Source organism: Triticum urartu, chromosome 6A, assembly GCF_056163025.1.
Source record: "Triticum urartu cultivar PI428250 chromosome 6A, HENAU_Tu73, whole genome shotgun sequence".
In the NCBI taxonomy this organism is placed as follows: Eukaryota; Viridiplantae; Streptophyta; class Magnoliopsida; order Poales; family Poaceae; genus Triticum; species Triticum urartu.
In genome coordinates this window covers 127,233,891-127,250,814 of record NC_141878.1, presented here as the reverse complement: position 1 = coordinate 127,250,814, position 16,924 = coordinate 127,233,891, and the positions used below count along the sequence as shown (strand labels likewise).

Genomic DNA, 16,924 nt, shown 5'->3' with positions numbered 1-16,924 from the left:
TGCATTTCTAGTCTTGATTATGAGACATTCATGCGCATGACAAATGTCACAAACGAAGATTTATCTCTCTCAAGTATATGCACTGCTAGAATATGATACTCAACTTGATGATGAGAATCTCAACATGGAGGAGGGCTTCATTGGCAGTGTGAAGGGAAGAACCACAAATTATTTGAACACCGAAGATGTGTTGATTTGTATAGCGTGGAAGCCATTCTCTCTTGATGCATCCTTGGGTAAAACATGGTGTTCCTCTTTTTTCTGTTACTATCAAGCTAAAATCACCAGCTTGGGACCCCTTACCCAAGATCTATCGGATTCAACCCCGACATTGGTGGCCCATACAGGTCCCGCTGTGTGGTCAAAACGGTCTAATGGCATCATCGCTCAACGAACTGGTCCACTCCGGCATAGTTTCTACGCTAGAGCACCTAAACCTCGGTTCAACCGAAGCATTTCACCGGGACATCGATGTCGACAACCCAAACTTTCTGGATACTTCCTCGGCCATGAATTTAGGTCTGGCCAAGGAGCCATAGAGGATCACCGCCCAATTGCCAGTTTCGCACTAGCTGGGGACGAAAGTTACGTTTCACCAGATCAAGCATGGAGCTCGGTTCCGATGACTCACAATGATGGCCAGAATAGCCAGGCTGCACAGGCGATCCCAAGGTCTATACTGGATCAACCTCGTGAAACCTCACCAGGAGGCCGATGTCAGGCCGGTTTGAAATAAAAATTTCTCACCCACCCCCATGTCACCTATTGCCCCGATAACTCAGGGGCAGCCGACATCTGGGATCTAGCTCTCATCATACAAAAGACAAAAGAAACATTTTGACAGTTCTACATGAGATTCTTGTTCGTCAAGAAAAAATCCCATATTGTATGAAATGGGAGGCCTTAGCGGCACTCCTTCACAACTGTTACGACGAAGGAATCAGAAAAACTATGGCACCGAAACACCCCAGAATGTCTGCCGATCTATTTGGTATAGTAACAAGATACTGCGTTATGGAGGATGCCTGGTTGGCCAATCAACGGTACCAGAATCTGAGGCAGGAACAACCCGAGCCAGGCGAGGATGGCAGACGCCTGCATCATAACCGACGCCCAAAGCGCTCCAGCACCGATAGATCCGAAGATCAGCTGACACGGAAGAAAAAACAACCAGCTAAGGGACCCAAATCGACGCTAGACGTGATATTGGACTAGCGCAATTCACTCCGTCTCCTCAGATAAACCGCCGACACACATGCTTCAAGCATGCTGGATTGTCAGGAAGGTAGTAAGGGAGGAGTGGAACTCCTCGACAACCTTGGTGTATTAACAAGCCGTGGAATTACACCTAGCTATTTCGAGCAATTGTACGAAGACAAGGAGGTCGTAATGATATACGACACTCACTCCTTCAGAAATCAACGGAAAATAGCTCTTTCGAGAGATCTGGTACGTCAACCATGTAGTGACCTCAAATAACAGATGGTCGGACATGCTGATCACTTTTGATTGGGAGGACCAAACGATGGGAGCTCACGGCCAAGGATTTGCGGCCCTCGTCCTCGACCCTATCATTGATGGCTATCGACTGACCAAGTCCTCATGGACGGCAACAGCAGCCTAAACCTCATTTATGAGGGCACTTTGCAAAAGATGTGGTTCGACAGATAACGCATCGAACCAAGCTGGACTACCTTTAAAGGGATAGTCGCAGTCCGATGAGCTTAAGATGGTAGAGGATAGGGCCCTCAAGTTTATGTTCATGGACACAAGTGGCCTTGACCCCAAGCAAAAAACGTATGTTGAGCTTTGTCGCGATGAAATGATCATGAAAAAGACCATGCTCATGAGAAACATGATGGGAGGAGGAATGTGAGGTTCCACGGGTGGAACGAGAGGAGGAATGGGTAGAATAGGAGGTGCCATCGGTGGAATGGGAGGAATGGGAGGTGGCATGGGCGGTGGAATTGGTGGAAGGGGTGGCTACATGAACATGATGGAAAGTGCCACGGGTGGTGCCTTTGGTGGCAATGTGGGTGGTGTCTTTGGTGGCAACATGGGTGGTGCCTTCGGTGGCAACATGGATGGTGGCTTCGGTGAAAACTTGAGTGGCACGGGAGGTGGCTTCGGTAGCAACATGAGTGGCATGGGAGGTTCTTCCGGTGGAGGTGGCGGCATTGATGCATCAACGCATGAGAACGTTGAGAAAGAACCCATTAGTGATGATGCCAATGTCCATAATGTGACAAGTGACAACGAAGAGGATGAAAGTTGAGATGCTATGTTTTATCTTGTGTTTACGTGCACTTTTATTTGTTGGATCATGAACTTTATTTGATATGATGCATTTTTGTTTGTTGGATTATGAACTTTGTTTGCTATGGAAGTTGAGTTCATGTTGAAATTGAAATGTTGTTTATTTTATATGTCCATGTGATATTTTGATTCGAATGAGTGCGGCCGCAGTGTTGCCAGAGTGCGGCTATAACGCTGCTACCGCACGGTCGTTGACCATCTTTACATCACCTGTGCGGCGGCTGCGCGGCTCATGTATTTTACATCATGTTTTGGAGTTGGGTGTATTTTGATGATGTAAATTTTATATCTAGCATTTTATGGTGATGTATTTTACATCATCTATTGAAGATACTCTTACATGTCCAACGAGACCAGCCGACGACTCGGTCGCTAGCCTGTAGGAGGCCTCGGCCGTCTACGAAACTACAATGGCACTCCTCAGCCGGTAGCTTTGACGGAAACCATCGCTGATACAACTGTAAAACATATCTTGAGCACCTCGCGTGGGGGCTCGTCTTGGTGCCATTTTCTTTCCAAGTGTCATTTTTCTTAGAAAATGAGATTAAACCCTAGCCTTTGCATTAAAAACTACACACAACTATTTTTATTAAATTATTTAATAAATATTTACAAGATAAAACACAAATTCATCTGAAGCCACTTTCTAGGCGATAAGTGTGGCCACACCACAAAACTTGATGATGGGGGTGGTCATAATCAGGGTCGCTTGCCCTGACCTTACACCTATGCTCATTGAGAGATTTGGATTTTCCCCCTCAACTAGTAACATGCCCGTGCTACGCCACCAAACCAGGTGGAATGCGGTGGGGGAGAAAGTATGGAGCCAAAAATAATAGAGAGATTTTTCAGAGAGTATATAATCACATTAAACAAGAGTCTTTGTTGTTCAATGACACCCTTAACACAAATAGGATTTATGTGGAGCCACAAAATTAGTAAGAGTCCATCCCATACGAATTAAGAGACTTTTAGTGCAGAGTTGGTACTCAGAAGCATGCCACAAAATTGCAAGATCTAACATCGACATACACCAGGATGGGATGTTCTTATACGGCTACCGCCACACATTTTGTATCTTGAAATGCCAGTACTTACTCATACACCAGCATAATTTGGCCATCGAAGATCCACCCATGCATGGTCTTCCACATGTTTCATAATTCTTTCCTCGCATGTGTATTGCTTCATTACCTAAAGCAAGCAGGAACAACTCAAGAGTTGCATGCAGTAGCCCAAAACGTCTAGGAATTCTGAACACTGTGGAAGAAAATTTTAGAATCCAAGATTCTGTCTCATACATGGCCCTTGTGAAGTTCATTAAGCCATAATCCATTTGAAATCATTACTCAGTTAGGCCATAAGCGTGGAAGATGATGAGAATCCAAAATTACAATCATGAGCTGCAGTTCAGTAAGTTATAATATGATTGGTTCAAGAATTAATTAGGCAGACATGGTGTACATGTGGTGTGGAGACGTATAGAAAGCAGAAAATAAAAGAGGCATCATGAGCTTGGATGGAAATGTAAGCGCTCGACGTGGTGCGGTGCCGCGCTCGAGAGGTCGCGGTGCAGTTTGATGTGGTGTGGCACTGCGCTTGTTAGGACGCGGTCCAGTTCTGGAGCTTGCACGCCCGCAGGGAATCCGACCGGACATGTGGTGGGTGGTTAGGCCTCCAGGCGACGACGAGCGAGGAGACATGCAGGAGTTGCAGCTTCCACGCTTCAGCGGTGGTGAGTCGTCAGCAATCGGTGCCGGCGGCGGGTGCAGCCTCCACGCAGTACACACGAGAGCGAGCGAGGGTCGCGCCGCGACGGAAACAGAGCGTTGATCCGGGGAGGATTCGGGTGGCGGCATGGCAATTTGAATTTTGAACCAAGGCTTTCGTGAGTCATGATACAGGAAGAGTAATTGGCGAAGCTCAGCAGCACCGAGGCACTGGATTGGTGCAGGCCTGGAGGAGCTGAGAAGCATCGCGAGAGGTAGGGATCGCTATGTTTCCTTTAAAAAAATGAGAAATGATTAGAATCAACCGGCCGATCACGCATAGAGTTCTATCAGCCGCACAGCCGTTAATCCAAGTTCGATCCGCCAGCATACAACGTAGTACATCTTAGTGCAACACGCTAGTTATTGCAAAACTCCTAATTGCAACACACTAGGTGTTTCAAAACCCTTGAGTCATCCATCTCGATTGGATCTAGAGTTGCGCCAACCACCTCGCCGATTCAATCCATGCGCCGCCGCACCGTCTGGCTGGTCGCCGGAGGGCTGCCCTTCACCGCCCCTGGCTCCTCCCTCCCTCCATGGGTTTCCTCTCCTTTCCTCACTAGTCGGCAAGGACCTCCACCACTGGATGCATACCTTTGCAATCCTAAGATTTTTTCTACAACATCAAATGTGTTGCAGAAGTTCTTCCGCAACAACACCCATGTTGCAGAAAAGTTAAGACGAAAAAATTATGCACAAAAACTCTATTGCAAATGTTTCTGCAACACAAGGTCGGTTATAAGACTTCTGCAACATTATCTCTGTTGTAATGATGATGGAAGGGTCGGACTGCTGAATAGGGCCAGATCAAACAGCTCTCAAGGCAGCGGATCTTGAAAAAAGATCTGACGGCCAATGCGTAGCATCGCCCATAAAAAATTGTCGGTTGCCTGGCTGCTGCCTCGCATGTGAAAAATTGAATGGTCCACTTGTCAGGATGAATATGGGGTGGGCATTGGAAGTGAACGGACGACCACCAACTCAAAACTTTAAAAGTGTATTATTGCATTGATAGGTAGAGTTGGTTACAAGGTTTGGGAATCTCAAACATGTATACTAGTGAGGCATGTGGGGGCTTCTCATGAGCAGCAGAAGAGAGGATGCTCGGCCCCAAAATGTAAGTTTTACGTTACATCAAGCAAGGCTTGCATCCCTTTGGCGCCGGCTTTGGCCCAAGCGCGCACTTCATCTTGAAGGGTCGAGAACAGATCATCGATTGAGGGGTGCCGATGATGGAAGATAACAACATTACGATGCTTACATATTGCCCAAGCCACCAAGGAGACAATGGAGCAAGGCCTTTCCGTAGGCATGAAGGTGACGCGGCCCAGCACCATGCTCCACCAGATGTAGAGGGTAGCACGTCCATCAGGCGGTGGTTTAGTGAACTTGCACCAGGCAGTGCGGTTCCAGAACAGGCAACCCACGAGAAGGTGATGAATGTCTTCGGAGTTGGACATTTGCGAGGCTTTTCATAAGCAATTCCAGATGAACGGGTGCGGCTTTCACAAACTCAATGAAGCTTTGCTTTCCTTGTTGCCCAAGAAACTCGACGCCTCTTCGCTCTTCGACTATCGCCCTAGCCTGATCCATCTCCTTGCGAAATTGTTCGCGAAAGTCCTATCGCTCTGTCTCGCACCACTCCTTGGAGATATCATCTCGGTGAACAAGAGTGCGTTTATTGCCGGCTGTGGCGTGCATGACAATTTCTTGCTGTGCAACAAATCGCGAGACAACTGCATAGCCTCAGAGATTTGTATTTTTGCCACTTCTTTTGTAGGGCTTCGTTGATTTGCCACTCTAGAGAATTGATTCGCACAATTGCCACTTAAGACGTTGCAACCTTGATTTATATGCCATTAGCTTTATTTTAATTGTTTTTTACATTAACAGGGTAGTGAAAAGACTAGCCTACCCCTGTTGCTATACACATATGTATATCTGGTTTACTCGTATGTATATGGTTTTAACATGTACTCAATTCGTACCAGATATTGGCTTCTTCCGTGAGGCTGTCCTTGCCGCTCTCCGCTCGCCGTCGCTGCAGCCTCTTCTCGCTGGTCACCGATCGCCCCTCCAGCTCCTTACTCGCCCCGTCCGCCTGCCAGTCACGGTGCTCACCTACAAGCCGCTAGTGCTGGCCCCACGAGGTCGCTGACGCTGCCCACCACTGGCAGTCTCCGCCCGCTCTATGTCGCCTCTTGCACCACCCGTGTGCTCGCTCGTCGCTGGCCGCGCCTCCCTCTCCCTGCTCGTGGACTAGCCGAACAAGACGTGCCTGAAGCTAATGGCAATGTGCAGTTATTAAGGGTGAAAGTGGTTAGGACTTCCGTTTGAAACCGTTTCTGAACCCGCTCTTTAGGATGTGGTAAGAGATTTTTGACATCCCACAACAAGCAGATCCGAATCCGAGTACGTTGATAGGTTATTGTATAAGATATGGTATTATAGATATACAACACATTAGGATAATCCGCTTTCTCTAGCCGGATAATCAGACCTTTTAAATTCCGAATCCAATTTATGAGTGAAATTTTAAGTATTAACTAGCAATAAGTGAATGCTATCTTTGCTTATGAGACAAGACATATGCTTATTAGTGATTTATTTGGCACATTTTAGTAGCATGTAGTGTTTATGTATTTTAAAAGTGTATACATGTTAATATTTGCTCATTGTTTATGTATAATTTTAGTTAAAAGCACTTATATATTACTCGTATATGAATATGGTAAATGATCGTTCTCGATCCAACAACAGTCTGTTACTGTACCATGTCCGAATCCGCATAATCGGTATTAAAATTCACATAATCTGATATTCCAATCTGCATCCATTCCACTTCCGAACTCAAGCATAAATATGGAATAGGGTACAATATAAGAATTATCTGCCTGAATCTAATCCGGGTAAAGTCAAACATGTGCATTTTTGACCAAGTTTTTAGTAGAATATATCAATATCTACAGTTAGGGATGAAAACGAAGTGGAAACGGACGAAACTGAGTGCTACCATATTTATTTATTTATTGCAGAAGCGGAAACAAGTACAGAAATCCCAAAAATGAAAACGAAAACAAATGCTATCGGAAACAGACACGGAGGTAATACAGAGCGGACACGAAAACAAAAGTGGGCATTGGCCAGAACTTAAAAATCCCCCGAATCGTAGAGAAATGCACGCAGGAATCAAACTAATTTAATGAATTAGTAACATGGCTAGGAATTAATATGATTATATTAGCAACTTAGCATAGTATTGCAACAGTATTTGGACAATTGTGTATAGAGTCTAGTTGAGTATGGGTGTGGTAATAGAAGTTGGGATTCAAATGATCTATTCTGCTCATTATGTCATTGTGTGCTGTTTGAGCCTATAGTAAAAACAGAAATTATATATTCACGAAAACGGAAAGTTTCATCTCCACGCCTGTTCCACTGGAAAACACAGATTCGCTTTTGTTTCCGTTTTCCGTATAAAAAATCCATTTCCACTTCCGTTTTGCAAATTTTCGTTTCCGTTTTCATATTTCCTCTTTATTTTCATTTTTCTTCCGATAAATCAGAAAGTTTCCACTCCATTTTTATCCCTATCTACAGTACCAAATGTGTATCACTAGAGGGAGCAAGAGAAGTGTTGTTATTTTTGCATGGAGGAATGAAATTATGTAATTTTGAATAATTGTTTTCATTCATTATGTACAAGCTATTACACTCTTTCTTGAACTCATGTTGGCAGATCAATAATTCAACAAGGGCAAGCTCAACATACAGACAGGCTGATTTTGGTCGTCACACTCCGGACAGGCTGATTTCCGTTTTCCGGTTAGTCGACTGACCAATAACTTTTTCAGCCGATTTGCTCTACTCGAGCGTTCTTGTACGACCTGCTCACTTCATCATCTAACTACTCATTTCACTTCACGCATGCATGTATTTCTTTCTTGCTGCGTCCGGATGTATGTATCAGAACCTTTTTTTTAATGAAAACTGTAGGTACCTAATCTTATTCTCATGGTGGCAACTATACGTACGTAACATAATCTGATTCTCCTGTGTAATATTCAAGCGACAATCATGCCCGTCCCTATTCAATCGAGCCTAAAATAAAAATAAACTTTCTAAGATATAATGAATTAGTAACATTGGGACTGCCTTTTAAGAACACAAAAAAAATAATGACAAAATTTGTGCATAATTTACACATAAATTGCGGCTTTTCTTAATATGCAACAATAAGAATATAACAGTCAAATTTTTGCAAATGATAAGTTTTATAAAAAATATTAGTTAGTCGCATTGGTATTACCCATAAAAAATATAGAAGATAAAATAAATTTAAAATAATGTTGTTTTCTAAGGAAGAATGAATTAGTGCTATAGCTAGTACCCTTTAAGAATAAACAAACTAAAAATAAATGGTGAAAAATTTTGCACAAAATTTACGCTAAAATTATGTTTTTTAATAATATGCAAGAATAAGCATATAATAAGGGAATTTTCGCAATAAAAATTTTTCAAGAAGAAATGATTAGTGGCATTGGTATTACCATTTAAGAAGAAGATGATGAAAACAAATAATGAATTTTTTAGCATACAATTTGCACAACAAATACCCTTTTATAAAATGCAAGAGTAAGCATATAATAGTAGATTTTTGTGAAAATTTATTTTCCTATGAAGGAATAAATTTATATTACCCATAAACAAAATCAAAATAATGAATGTTTCTAAGAAAGAATGAAACCCTTTAAGAAAAAATAAAATGAAAAAGAAAAAACTTTCAAAACTTACACACAATTTGCACTTAAATTGCACCTTTTGAAATATTGCAAAGAATATTTTCTCATTGTACCATAGTTTACACATAGTGTAACTGAAATAATGTATTTCCTTTAAGAAGTCAAAAAAAAAAAGAAAAACTTACGCACAACTTTGCACCGAAATTGCACTTTATCGTAATATGCAAAAATAATCATATAATCATGAAATTTTGGAAAATGTTATATAGTATTTGTTTGTATATAATTACATTCAGCCAAAAACCCACAAAAAAGAAATAAATGAAAGAAAAGAGGAAAAAAAAGGAAAAACACATAGAAACATAAAACAGAAATAAAAACGAAGCAAAAATACCCACAAAAGAATTAAATTTCCACAAATAGGGGTCAATCGATTCTACACAGCCCAACTCACCACCAAAATGACATAGAAAAAAAAAAGAAAACAACACAAATCTCCAAGCATAATCGAACGGTCACAAAATCGACTGGCTATAGCCCAGTCGACTAGATTTTATTTTAGGGCCAGACACTTTTTTTTCTTAACCACCTTGTAGCCTCACATATTCATCTCAAAGCATGCATGAAAACCGTGGACTTTGGCGGCCGAAACTATGTTAGCCTGTGACGCAAGAGCACGTGTAGGCACCACGCGTGCATCAACATGAAGACACGCCCACATGCATACACACACAAGCACCACACACACTCATCATTAGCTTTTTTGTTGTGCGGATGGAGAGTTATTAATACTAAAACTAATACAAAATCAAAAGAACTTTTTAAAAGAGAAAGAAATTAAATTCGCACAAATTATTGGCATTGGTGTTACCATTCAAAAAGAAGGAAAATTGAAAATAAATTAAACAAATGATGAAAAAATTGCAGACAACTTACACATAAATTGCATTTTTTTATAATATGCAGGAATAAATATATATTAGTGAAAACTAAAACAAGATAAAAAATGAAATGAAAATAAAACAATAAAAATGGAGTTTTCTTTGAAAGAATGAATTCATGGCATTGGTATTACCATTTCAGAATAAAAAAACCTAAAATAAAATCAAAATAATGAAGTTTTCTAAGAAAGAATGAAACTCTTTAAGAAGAAACAAAATGCAAAAGAAATTTTTTCAAAACATGCACACAATTTGCACCGAAATTGCACTTTTTGAAATATGCAACGAATAAGCATATAATAATGCATCTTTTGCATTCTACTATAATTTACACATAGTGCAACTAAAATAATATATTTCCTTTAAGAAGAAGACTAAAAAAACTTACACACCACTTTGCACCGAAATTGCACGTTATCGTAATATATATAAATAATCATATAATCATGAAATTTTGGCACATATTATATAGTATTTGTTTGTATATAATTACACTCAGCCAAAAACCCACAAAAAACAAAAAATAACCAACAAAGGAAAAAAAGAAAAAAGAAATGCGTAGAAACATAAAATAGAAATAAAAAATGAAGCAAAAATACCCATAAGAGAAAGAATTAAATTTCCTAAGGAAGAATAAATGATCGGCATTGGTATTACCATTTAAGGACAAAAAATGGGAAAAAGATTTTAAAACAAACAATGACAAAATTTGCACGAAATATACATAAAAAAGGTGCTTCTTTACAATATGCAAGAATAATCATATAAAAGTAGAATTTTTGCAAAAACAAAATCTGAGAACAAATGAATTGTGGCATTGGTATTAACCTTAAAGTAGAATGAAAATGAAGTAAAGACGAAAACAACATCAAAATAATTATTTTTTTAAAAAAGAATGAATTAGTGGCGTTGGTATTTTCTTTAAGAAGAAAAAAATATAACAAAAACTTACACACAACATTACGCTGAAATTGCATTTTCTTGGAATATGCAAAAATAATCGTATAATCATGAAATTTTGTTACATATTATATAGTATTTGTGTGTATATAATTACATGCAGTTAAAACCCCCAAAAAAACAAAATTATAACCAATAAAGGAAACAAAAAAGAATAGTAAAATATGCTACCCAGAATTAACGGGCACAACCAAAACAAAGAAATCGGCCGGTACCGATTTGACTAAGCAAAACAACGCGTCAAACGATTCCTTGCAACCCAGCCCAACAACAGAATTAAACAGAAAAAATAATAAAAACAACACAGATCTCAAAGCATGATCCAATGAACAGAAAATTGACTGATCATAAAATAAAAAGTCAGCTGACTGAAATGTAGCTAAAGTGAAACCGATCTGCTCGAACCATGCATAACACGGTGCAGGCAGCCCACTGCAGGCGTCGGTCGATCAGCAGCTGGAACGTGGGACCCCAACCTTGACCCGTACGTAAACAAAACTTGGCGTGTGTGCGTCGCTGGTGGCTTGGTGTGTGCGTGTGAGGCAACGGGTTCGTTCGAAGTAGAGTTCTTACATGCGTGCGCCCGAAGAATAGATATGGTGGCACCGGAGGAGCGGGTGGCGGCCGGCCGCAAGACCTTGCCGGAGGAGTGCAAGAGCCTGTGGCACATCGCCGGGCCGGTGATCCTCACCGGGCTCTTCCAGTTCCTCATCGAGTTCATCACCGTGGCCTATCGCCGGCCGCATCGGCAAGGTCGAGCTCGCCGCCGTCTCCATCGTCATCAACGTCATCTCCAAGGCCTCGGCTTCGGGCTTACCCAGTAGCCGAATAATCGCGCTGCTCGTTAGTTAAGCTGCTACTTCTAGTTATATAATCAGCCGCAGCCCGCAGCGGGACGGTACGCGCGGTGGGGCGTGCCGCAGCTCTTCGCGTACGCGGTCAACTTCACCATGCAGAAGTTCTTCCAGGCGCAGAGCCGGGTGTGGGTCATGACGCTCATCTCCGGCGCCTTCGTCGCCGTGCACGCGCTGCTCAACTGGGTCGTCGTCGACGTAGCCAGGCTCCGTCGCGGCCTCGTCGGGGCGGCCGTGGTGGGCAAACTCGTATTTTCTACTCCGTATTTTTGTTCTGCAGCTTAGAAATGTGGTACTCATTCTGGTGGGTTGCTTGAACAACCCAGTGATTCAAGTTGTTGGGGCCGTGACCATATGGTTAGTGCACCTGTCAACAGTGTCTGTTTTTGCTTCTCAAAGTTGAAGTGGACATAGATAATCTCTACCGATGCTTGCTCGAATTTTGCTGCAACAGCACGAACTACAACATCTGGACACTGACGGTAGCATTCGGTTTCAATGCCACAGCAGTGAGGTACGCGCGCATCTCCTCTGACTCTGATGAGTTTCTGTGCTCTCAAACAGCAGAAGAAATGACTCTCACCTGTCCTGTCTCTCGTGTTTGGTTTGGCCAGCGTTCGCGTGGCGAACGAGCTTGGCGCCAGACACCCGAAAGCAGCAAAGTTATCGGTCGTGGTGGCCGTGACCACGTCGGCCGCCGTCGGGCTCATCTTCACGGTCGTCGCCCTTGTGGCGAGGAGGCAACTTCCGAGGCTTCAGGGAGACTGCAAGACTGGGCTATCTTCTGGCTGCCACCATATCCCTCAACAGCATCCAGCCGGTGCTGTCAGGTAAATGCATCATCATCGAGAGCTTCACGCTTTTTGTTAAGTATGTCAATCTGTTCAGAGCAAATTGGCGATGTCACTTGTGTGCGTGTATGATTTCAGGAATGGCTGTTGGTGCTGGGTGGCAATCCTTTTAAGACATGTTTAACATGCTGCTTGCAGCAATTGGAAAGTAATTACCCGTACTGTTTTCTTTGAGAAAACATCTAAAGAGCATCTTAGATCGGATTAACATGGTACATATACACTTGGGTGGGTCCCTCGCGTCGCCCCCGCCCTGGCCGACTCGGGGGCTCTCCAACCCTAGGCGCTGCCGCCACCCTCTCCGCCTCCCTTCCTCGCGCCGCCGCCGGATGACGCCCCCGGGTGAAACTCGCGTGGCAGACGGCGGCGGCGGGGGGACTCCCTCTCCCGGCTCCCCTTCCTCCACGGGCAGCGGTGTCCTGCGGCGCTCGCGGTTTGGCGCGAGGTGGCAATCCTCGGCAAGCAGTGGCGGGGCACGCGGCGGCGGGCCTCGGCAGGCGATGACGGCTGCGCACGGGGCTGACTCCGGGGCGGCGGCGCGGGCACGGATCCATCGTGGATTTGGTCTGCGGGCGCGGTCTCGGCCTCCCCTGCTCGGCCGGCGGGTCTCGGTGGGGGGGCTTCTCCTTACCGAGATCTGTCAGCAGGATCATCCAGATCCCGGTAAGGATGGCGGCGACCCGTGCACGAGAGATGAAGGTCTTCAATCAGATCTGGGTAAAACCTGCTTTTGGCTATTGCCAAGGCTGGCGATGGCGACGCTGTATGCGCTGTTTCCTTCCTGAAGGCATCACCGTGGAGAAATTCAAGTCCACTCTCTGCTACCTTCGGGGAAAACCCTAGATCAGTAGATCGGATGACGGCGGCTCTCTGGTGTCGTTTTCTCCCTGAGGGCGTCATTCTTGGAGGTGCACACGGGCTCGAGAGACTAGAGGACGGCGACTTTGGTGGAGCGGTGCTTCATCTTGCACATTGATGGTGGCGGATCTCGGCGGCGCGGCGCTGTGGAGACTCGGCGTCTGATGCGCGGAGATGGACTCGTGCAGGAGGAGGAAGCTGTCTGGCGTCATGGTGGCGTTGATGGCAGATAGGCCTGGCAAGGTCGGTGCTTCAGTTCTGCTCTGAGGATGGACCGAGGGATGATGGAGGTGACGGCCCTTGCAGCGTGCGGTGCTCACTGGGAGTGTGTCAGATCGGTGTGGGACCCAATCCAGGTAGTGTCTTGGATGGGACACCCGGCTTTAGATGTTAGTCTTTGATGCAATGTTTGTTTGGTAATAGTCCGGACATTCAGCACGCCTTCATCAAGTGGATAGGAGTAGCAACGGTGTTGTCAAGATGATGACTTCAGACTTATTAATGTATCACATTGTATGGTTTTTATGAATAATTAATAATATGGCTATATGCATCGTCTAGATGCAGAGGCCGAGAGTATATCCTTCTTTTTTAAAAAAAGATCAGATTAACATCAGGTTTTTGGGTTTCTGATGAAGAGTTTTGCGTGCGGCCGTGATGCAGGCTATGATCGTGGTAGAGCCGGTACGGAGCATGGGACGAGACGTCGAGCTGCCGGCCATGCAAGAAACGAGATGAAACGTGTGGGGGTGGGGGGGGGGTGGGGGGGAGGGACGGCTCGTTGCACACACCATTTGACAGGACGGGAAAGCACAAAGAATAAATAACTTCCATCCTACTAAGATGAAGAAGGCTACATCGTCATCCATGATTACAGAGTTAATTGCACGTTGGTACCACATTTGCGCACGTTGCGACGAGTCAGTACCGTTGCTTGTGCATGTCGCAGTTTAGTACCACTATTCGGCCTAACCGTTATAAAATGGGCTGAGAGACGTATAAGTGTGTATTGACCATGTATCTGACAGACTGGGCCCACCTGTCAGGTGACACGGTGGCCAATCGGTGCATGCCCGATGCGCTGACTAGGACGAGGCTGGTGCGGTGGTCTAAACAGTCTCGGTCGGATCGGTCGTCGGTCGGTCCTCACTCTCCCTCAAGCTCAGTCTCGCTCTCCCTCCTTTCTCTGATTCGCCGCCGCCGCCACCTCAACCGGCTCGCCATCGCGCCATGGAGGACGAGAGCAGCCAAGACTCCAACGTTCAATGCATGAACCTCTCCGACGACGAAGCCATGCATTACCGGGTGAGTTGTAGAGCTAGGGTTAGGGTTAGGTTTCTCTGATTTGGGGATTTGATTTGGTTTGGGGATTGTCTCTTCCTTTTGCTCCTCTAGATCCCATCATTCTTTGCCATCAGCATGGTGTGGCGGCTGAGAGGCGTGTAGCATTTGAAGCATTTAACACGGGCAGGAGGTTCTTAGTGTGTCCTAAGAGTGTAAGATTATGTACAAATCTCTTTGTTAATAGTATTGTTTAGTCTAGCCATGTGCATAGAATTGTGGAGTGCATAGATATCATGTTGTTTAATCTAGCCATGGGCTGATGCACAATGTTTAATCAGTATTGTTGTTTAATTGGGTAGCTGTGATGGTCATTTTGTAGCCATTTAGTACTACTGATGCTAATCATTGGATTAGAAAATGTGTTGATTTGGCCAGTAATTTTATAATTGGTCAACAACTTAGTTTGCAGTGCAGATCATTGTTTAGTTCACAAGTTGCCAATTATTTCATTGTTTAATGTCATAGAGATTTAGTGAGTGTTTAGTGTCATAGAGATTTTTTTAATGTCAGAAGCTCAAAATTCAGTGAGTGTTTAGTGTCAGAGGCTCATTCTTTAATTGGCTAGATCATTAAATCCTGAACCTCTCAAAGATGCTTAAAGTTGATGCTTAAAGTTCATTATTTAATTGAGTGGCAGATGCTTAAAGTTGATTTGATTTGTATTTCATTGTTTAAAGTTAGATGCTCAAAGTTCAGTTATTATTTAAAGCCAGTTGCTCAAAGTTTATTGCTTCAATAATTACCTAGGATAACCTGGAGTGGCTATGTTTGTTTATATTGCAGGAAGATGACAACTATGGTATTGTTCTCTGGGTTGACCCAGAGTGGCCTCCTACTTTGCAGAATGCCTTGTTGAAGCTATGGGAAATGTATCATGACAGCAAGAGTGATAGGAGGAAGGATAACCTGGAGAGTTCACTCACTATTCACCATTTGACTGAAGAAAAAAACAATCTAGAGGCCAACTATGACAAATTGGTTGAAGATGTGCACCAACTGTTCAATGCTCAAGAGGATAGGATGGTAGATTTCAGCCATTTGCAGGCTAAGATGCAGAATGTGCATGTCGCTGATTCAGTTGTATCTGACATGAAGACAGAGATGGAGAAGAAAGATGCAGAGATCTTCAAGCTGCAGGAGAAGTATAAAGTACTAATGAACCTGACACAATCTCAAGGCACTTGCATCAGGAACCTGAAGTTCAATCATCTAAAAGAGAAGGAAGTGCTTAGTACATCCATCAGGAACCTCAAATTCCAGGTTGATGAACTCAAAAAATCTGAGGAAAAGCTCACCCAGGAGAACACCCAGCTGGTCCTTCACATGGGTGATCTCAAGAAGGGGCATGACAAGCTCACAGTAAGGAGGGATCAGCTAAAGATTCAGATTGCTGAACTGTTGAAGTCAGAGGAGAAGAACAAGCAGGAATTGAAGGGCATCCTGGACATCTTGTCAGAATGAAGATGTAGAGGAAGAGCAAGAGCAAGATCCAGATCAACATGAAGAAGAAGAATGCTTGCTTTGCTGACCTTTTGTGAAGTATGGTGTTGTTGTGAACTAAGTTATGTACTATGGATGTGTAGTTGTGAACTAAGTTGGAACTATGTTGTTGCTTTAAGTTGTGACATAAGTTGAACTCTAGTATGTTGTGTAAGAATCTATTAATTATGTTGCATGAAGCTATCCTTTATGATTTGAGTTGCTTGTCTAGTTGGTTGATATGTTACATGATTTAAGTTGTTGTCATAGTTGCTGTCATAGTGGTTACTCTAAGCCATAGTTGCTGTCATAGTGGTTGTCATTTAGGCCCCGTCAACGTCGAGAACCCCCTAAACCAGAGTGGTTAGCCATTTAGGCTCCGTCGACGTCGAGAACCCCCTAAACCATAGTGGTTAGCCATTTAGGCTCCGTCGACGTCGAGAACCCCTAAACCATAGTGGTTAGCCATTTAGGCTCCGTCGACGTCGAGAACCCCCTAAACCATAGTGGTTAGCCATTTAGGCTCCGTCGACGTCGAGAAACCCCTAAACCATAGTGGTTAGCCATTTAGGCTCCGTCGACGTCGAGAAACCCCTAAACCATAGTGGTTAGCCATTTAGGCTCCGTCGACGTCGAGAACCCCCTAAACCACAGTGGTTAGCCATTTAGGCTCCGTCGATGTCGAGAACCCCCTAAACCATAGTGGTTAGCCATTTAGGCTCCGTCAACGTCGAGAACCCCTAAACCATAGTGGTTAGCCATTTAGGCTCCGTCGACGTCGAGAAACCCCTAAACCATAGTGGTTAG

General features: G+C 43.9%; 1 protein-coding gene and 1 pseudogene across 1 annotated transcript; both read left to right on the top strand.

Annotated features, from left to right (window-relative positions):
- The first annotated feature begins 11,327 nt into the window (after nt 1-11,327).
- Nucleotides 11,328-12,549, top strand: LOC125516652 (protein DETOXIFICATION 33-like; annotated as a pseudogene).
- A 1,975-nt stretch (nt 12,550-14,524) lies between these two features.
- LOC147964441 (uncharacterized) lies at nt 14,525-16,099 on the top strand. Its single transcript, XM_087529978.1, has 3 exons — nt 14,525-14,599; nt 14,713-14,790; nt 15,422-16,099. Exons 1-3 carry the CDS (start codon nt 14,525-14,527, stop codon nt 16,097-16,099), a joined length of 831 nt encoding a protein of 276 aa, XP_087386104.1.
- The last annotated feature ends 825 nt before the right edge of the window (nt 16,100-16,924 follow it).